Source organism: Colobus angolensis, unplaced genomic scaffold, assembly GCF_000951035.1.
Source record: "Colobus angolensis palliatus isolate OR3802 unplaced genomic scaffold, Cang.pa_1.0 Scaffold19, whole genome shotgun sequence".
NCBI classification, from domain to species: Eukaryota; Metazoa; Chordata; class Mammalia; order Primates; family Cercopithecidae; genus Colobus; species Colobus angolensis.
Genome location: NW_012115043.1, coordinates 4,491,732 through 4,498,256, shown reverse-complemented (window position 1 = coordinate 4,498,256; position 6,525 = coordinate 4,491,732). Strand labels below are relative to the sequence as shown.

At 52.1% G+C, this 6,525-nt stretch overlaps 1 protein-coding gene across 1 annotated transcript in view; it reads left to right on the top strand.

The window, feature by feature from the left end:
* Window positions 1-6,525, top strand: part of SMAD6 (SMAD family member 6) — an 84,139-nt gene that overhangs the window by 1,946 nt on the left and 75,668 nt on the right. Inside the window, exons 2-4 of the mRNA XM_011940558.1 lie at window positions 2,548-2,698; window positions 3,858-3,909; window positions 4,494-4,530. Coding sequence (XP_011795948.1) covers window positions 2,548-2,698; window positions 3,858-3,909; window positions 4,494-4,530 — 240 coding nt within the window. The remainder of the gene's footprint in view (window positions 1-2,547; window positions 2,699-3,857; window positions 3,910-4,493; window positions 4,531-6,525) is intronic.

Below are 6,525 nucleotides of genomic sequence, written 5' to 3'. Positions count from 1 at the left end.
GCGGGTGCTCCCCTGGGTGCCCTTGGAGCCACCAGGAGAGGCGCCTTAGCCCAGCCGAGGGGAGTGGGTGTCCCAGCACACACCTCAAGTGGCAACTTTATCTCAAGGCTCCGGTAAACTTAAAAAAGTACACGTCGTAGTTTTCTCTGTGCAGTTTCAGGGACATGATGTAGGCTCCAACTTCATAGGCAGTGAAAGGGGAGGGCAGGCCAAGGAGAGACCAAAGAAGTAGGTACTATTTCCTCCTACCTCAATTCCGGAATCTACCCCAGTCTGTGCCCAGGCTTCTAGCATTTGTATGCACGTGCCCTTACCCATACTGTGCTTTTCTATGTCCAAGCAGCTGTAAGTTGTGAAATTGGATGTACACAAATCATAGCTAGAATCAAAAGTCTTCGTCAAATTCCCAATTTGTACCTTTGTATACTTTCAACAACGCTTTGCAGGGTAATCCCCCTCTGGAGTAAAGAGCACCGTCTTTATTCCCCACATATTATCATTCCCCACATCCCTTGGGTGTCAAGTGCCAGGGTCTTCCATAGTCCTTCTCAACTTTTGTGTCCAGCTTTTGTATAGAGTTTAGGGTCTTGGTGGCATCCGTGAGTAGGTGAAGAAGCCAGATACTCGATTACCTCTGAGAACTGCCCCCCTTCTTTGTTCTCCTCTTGGGATTTCCTGCACACACCCCACCCTCAGCCTTGCTTACCTGGCCAGGCCCTGGTGCTTAGGTGCAGGCAGGCGGAGGCTCCAGCAGGTCAGGAGGCTCCAGCAGGCCAGGAGCTTGCACTTGCCTTGCTCTGACCTCTGCCTTGCGGGGAACACACATTTTAGCCTGTAGCTAGCCTCTGAGGGATGTATGGGAATCCATTAGGTGACACTGGGGTTTTGCAGGGGTGGGACTGGCAGGGAGTCACAGGCTTTGAGCCTGGGAGGGCTCTGAATCCCTCCATTCTGGCTTCCCTGGGGAGAGTCAGCACCCAGGCTGGGAGCACAGAGAGGGTCAGATCTTAGGTCTCCTGACTCTGTGTGGAAGAGGAAGATGGGCCTAGGATGGTGCATTTGTCCTAGGTGTCTTGTTTGTGTGTGGAGTAGTGTCTGGAGAGGAAAGGAAGTTTTCCCTCAGTGATGATTCCTGCATAGAGGGCATTGATGGGGGTGGGTGGGGAGGGGCATTGTTGATCAGGCACCCTACTCCCCTCATGGTAACTCCAGTCCTAATTTAGGATCTATGAGCAGTCCCTGATCTGTGGCCCATGCCAGGCTTTCTATGCACTCTTTTCCCCTTGCTGATAGCTTTCCCTGGAAGTGACTTTCTCCCCTCTGCGAACTCTGTCTCCTCCCTGCCTCTGGGGAAGGAGACCCCTATTTATGGTTGTCTTGTTCCTGGTCTTTTTTTTTTTTTTTTAAGTGGGCCCATTCCACTCTTGTAGAAGCCCCTGGCAGGTATATTCTCTCTCGCCAGTTCAGTGTGCCAGCAAATGTTTGTTGAGCAACTATTCTGGGCCAGGCACTGTGCTGGGTGCTGTGTCTAGCAGAGTGGAAATATGAGTAGGATCTGTGCCCTCAAGAAACATAATCCCACGTGGGATTTAGGGGGAGAAATGGGGGAAGAAGGGAAGTGTGCAGGGCCAGGTCACTGGGTCTGAACTACCAGAAGGCTATGGGGTGTATGTAATAGGATGGCCTGAAGGAGCTCCACAGCTCCAACCTGGAGCAGGACCTTGGAGGATGGGTCAGAGGAGAGGGAGCCAGCCAGCTCAGAGTTAAGGTGCCAGGCATGCTCAGGTGGGTGGGCAGGGAGGGGAGGAGTGAAAAAGTTGGAGACAATGGACAGGACCGCTCCTGCTACTACTCCTGGGACTAGGAGTTGGCTTGGGTGTTGGTTTGCATTTAGTGGTTTTGGAGAGGTGCAGGTCAAGAGATACCTGGCAAGCTGCAGTGGAACGGTTCTTGACCATGGACCTAGTCCTAGGCTCTGCCCAGCTCGTAACCTGCCGCTTGACTTTGGATGAGTTACCTCTCCTCTCAGCCACCGTTGCTGGTCAGTGGGGGTGGCTCTAGGAACATTCTCCCCATCTAAATCTGGACTAAGCCTTGGGACTTGATTCCCCTCCTTCTCCCAGAAGGAGGCGCTGTTGCCAGGGCTGCAGCTCCCCAAGTCTCCTCCCCTGTTCCTTTGCTAGCTGCTAGCAGGTGGGGCCCCCATTCAGCCACCCTGGGGACCGCTGGGAGGACCGATGGTCAGGGAAGAGTTTCCAGTATATGCCAGGTTGACCCTCTTGCCCCTGGCCTGAGAGCTGGGGGAGCCCTGGGCTGCCCACCCCGCCTCCACCGCCTGGCCGCCAGCCTGGCTCCCATAACTGGGCGGGCGCATAGCTGGGGCTCAGCCGTGCGCGTCCTGATAAGGAGCCTGCGCCTTCCAGGGCTCTGGGGAGAGAGCCCGGGCACCGGGCAGACAGACGCGCTCGCACACACAGCGCAGGCACACAGCTAGCGACCAAAGTACACTGGAACACCAGCACTGAGGGACTCCCCCCCCCCCCGCAGCCGTCACCTCCGCACCTTCACCGACCACCGCAGGGAGCCCCAGTGACCGGAGACCCCTTCCTGGGCAGTGTGGACCCCTGCTGTTCGGAGCCCAACGTGATTTGTGGCTTGGGGCTAGTTTCCCCTTTGGGCTTCTTTTCCCGTATCTAAAGTAAGGGATTGGAGGGAATCCCTGCGGGCTGACATGCAGATTCCAGGCCACACAGGCCTCCGTCCCCTCCCCCACTCTGCCCCAGGCTTGTCTCGGAAACAGGGGTCCTCAGGAGGGGACCCACCTCTGCTGGGCATGAGCTGGGGGCCTCCTGGCCTCCCAGCCCGTGGGAGTCAGGCCCAGCTCTGCCTCCCCCTTGGGTGTCTTTCTGTCCCAGGAAAAGCCAGTTCGCTGAGCTCGGTGGGTGCCTATGTGGACGGAAATGTGGAGAAATACTTTAATCACAGCTCTAACCTGTGTTTATAGAGCTCCTTTCTCCTGAAAGTATCCATTAACTTCGGAATAAATCTCCTGCTCTTTGCTTCCCCACTTTTTTTTTTTCTGTAATTATATTCAGTAAATTACTATTATCCAAATTGCGCCCGGGGAAGAGAGACAGAGCGAGAGAGAGAACTTCTAAACGACTGGAGGAGGCCGCCTAGGAAAACACAGGGTTCCCAGGCCAGGACTATAGGAATTAGAATGGGCTAGAAAGTTTTCCTTTTATTTGGCCTGGCATTATCCCTTTGAAATGAGATCAATTTCAAGTTGGGCTTCCAAGCCCCCGCCCTGCCCGGCTCAGCGGCCCCTAGCCCTGCTTGTCTGCTCCTCCTAGCTCCTCCTGGAGGTGAGGAAGGGGTGATAATGTGCAGTTTGCCTCTTGCTGGCGCCAGCCGGCCGCGCTGTTTATCTGGCTGCCAGGGGAATCTGGGCAATTAGGCTCAGTCAGCCTTAAAGTGCCAGGAGCTCCTTTTCTGCGTCTCCCATCCTGGGGCTTAGGGTTGAGTCTTCAGCTTCTGGGGGCAGGAAGGATGGGCACTCAGGAGGCTCCCTCCCCACCCACAGCCCCTCTTTGGGAGGGGGGGAAACTTGGCAACCCAGGAGGCATGTGAATCTTTTCCTAAGCAAGATGCTGAGCTGCAAAGATGGGGGTGGAAGGTAATGTCCCAAACTGAAACTTTTCCAGGCACTGGGAGAGGCTGTGAACTCTTCTGGCTTTAGAATTCAGGTCTAGATCCCAAAAGGCTAAGTACCCCCTGGGGGCTAACCAGAGGCATGCCTGGGCTGAGCTGAACCTTCTGGTGCACTGGCCCCTGGCTGACTGCTCTTGCTTCTGCAGGAAGTTGGAGGAGATTCCTGAAGTTGATGCCTCAGGCTGGATGTCCAAGGGGGTTGGAGTTCCTGATGTCTTTCTGTCTCCCTCTCTTTTCTTTTTCTCCCTACCAGGTCCACTTCTTTCAGAGGGGCCTGCAGTGCTCTAAAAGTTCTCCTGTTAAAGTTTAGAGCATATTGGTTATTATTTTAAAATCAACACAACTTTCAAAAGTACTAAGACAACTTCTAAGAGGGGAGTGGACAGAGGGCCTGGTGGCAGCTCATAGGTTCTTTTCTGATCTTTGGTCTCACCCACCAAGTGTCCCACCTGAGTGCCCACCTTGCCCACCTGAGGTAATGCCCTGAGGCTCCATCAGTCCAGATCCATAGGGTGCAGCCACGTGGAAGTGGTGGCTGATTGTTACTCGGTAGTGTTCATAGCACATTATTCATAATAGCTAAAGAGAGGAAGCAACCCAAATGTCCACTAGCTGATGAATAGATAAATGAAATATGGTACATCCAAAAAATGGAATATCATTCACCCATGAAAAAGAACGAAGTCCAGTACCGAAACATGTTACAACGTGGATGAACCTCGACGACTTTGTGCCACATGAAAGAAGCAGCCAGCCACAAAAGGCCATATGTTGTATGAAATGAAATGTCCAGAATGGGCAAACCCATAGAGACAAAAAGTAGGTTAGTGGTTGCCCAGGGTTGTGGGGTTGGGGTCTAGGAAGTGACTGCCAGTGAGGATGGTGTTTCTTTTTGCGATGAAAAAAATGTCCTGTGTTTAGATTGTGGTTGATGGTTGCACAACATTGTAAATACACTAAAAAAACCACTGAATGGTATATTTTAAAAAAGGATGAATCTTAGGGTATGTGAATTATATCTCAGTTTTTGGAAAGGGTTACCTGATACTGGTCTCCAGCTGGCCTTCCCCATAATACCTGCAGCTACTTTCATATGTGGCCTTGGGCAGGTCCTTTAGCAAGTGGGACCTTAGTTTTCATATCAGTGAAAAGAAGGAATTGAGTTGCGTGAACCCCAAGGCCTCTTCTGTCTCTGACACTCTAAATCCTTGTGTTGTGGGGTGGAGTCTAAAGCCTTCATACTTTGTTAGTTGCCTACAATGGAATCTACTGATTAGCTTTCAGTCCATGCAGTTGTTAAGCAGTTGGCTGGGCGCGGTGGCTCACGCCTATAATCCCAGCACTTTGGGAGGCCGAGGCGGGCGGATCACCTGAGGTCAGGAGTTCAAGACCAGCCTGACCAACATGGAGAAACCCCATCTCTACTAAAAATACAAAATTAGCTGGGCATGGTGGTGCATGCCTGTAATCCCAGCTACTAGGGAGGCTGAGGCAGAAGAATCGCTTGAACCTGCGAGGTGGAGGTTGCGGTGAGCCGAGATCACGCCATTGCACTCCAGCCTGGGTAACAAGAGCGAAACTCAGTCTCAAATAAATAAACAGTTGTGTGCATACCATTTTGCCAGAGCTAATGGGAGCGTGGTGAGGTCCCTCCTGGACACTTTGCAGTGCTCCACTACCTGGCATGTCTCCTGGTTCAGGTTCATAGATTTTCTTTCTCTCACAACATTGGAACTCCCAACTCAGCTATGGCCATGGGTAGTGGGTGTCACAACTCAAGGCTCAGGTAGCTCTTCCAGGTGGGACTTCATTAGCCTTTCCTGCCTTCCACCTTTTGATTCCCAGGTAAGCAGCCCCTGGAAGAGATGCTGGCATTGGTTACAGAGGCTTGACTCCAGCCACTACTGCCCATAGTTGTCAAGATTCACCTTTGGGAACAAATCTGGGGGGCGGATGTCCAGAGTTCTATGCCATGTGTGGCCTAGGCCTCAGCCAGTCAGATTTTTGCAAAAGTAACCCTGAGAAATTGCAGGCTTTCTGATAAGCTCATGGGGGTAGTGGAAAGGGCATGGAGGTCAGGGACCTGGCATTTGTTCTGGCTCCATACCTAGCTCCTGAGGGAGTCACTTCCACTCACCAGGCCACAGTCTCCTCCTCTGTACAGTGGAAGCACTGGCCTCAATTCTCTTTTCATGTGGAACTCCAGCCCTTCCTCTGCCCTGCCTCTTGTCCTGAGAGGCCGGTCCTCCTCAAGGCTGGCCTCTAGGCCTGAGAGCCCCCTAGATCCTCTTTCTGCGCATCTTTGTCCACAGGTGCATTCAACTTTACCATTATCCTCATCCCAGTTGTCTATGTCCATATGTAGTGAGATTGTTCTGTGCAGGTGATGTCCCAGACCCGGCGGGGATGAAGAGATGTAAGAAAGGGCATCTCTTGATTCCATCTCATTGGGTGGCAGAGCAGAGTTAGGCCTGGACTGGAATCCCAGCTCCACCATGACTGGCTCAGGAGACATGCGCAAGTCAGTTTTCTCATCCGTAAAATGGGGATGATAATGTCATCTCATTTGAGAAAGGATTAAATAAAAGTAGGTGCCTGATGAGCATAATTAACTACTCTGTACCTGAGGTCTAAAATAATAAAATTGAAAGTGATTGGCATGGAGTGAGACACAAGGTAGCACAAGGTAGGCACTGAGCAAGTGTTCACGTCTCTCTCAGTGGCTACTCTGTGATTCACTTTTCCTTCTCTCTAATTTCTGTCCACAGAAAGTCTCTGTTTCTAAACCTCAGAGCTTTGACTTTGTTGGAAGTA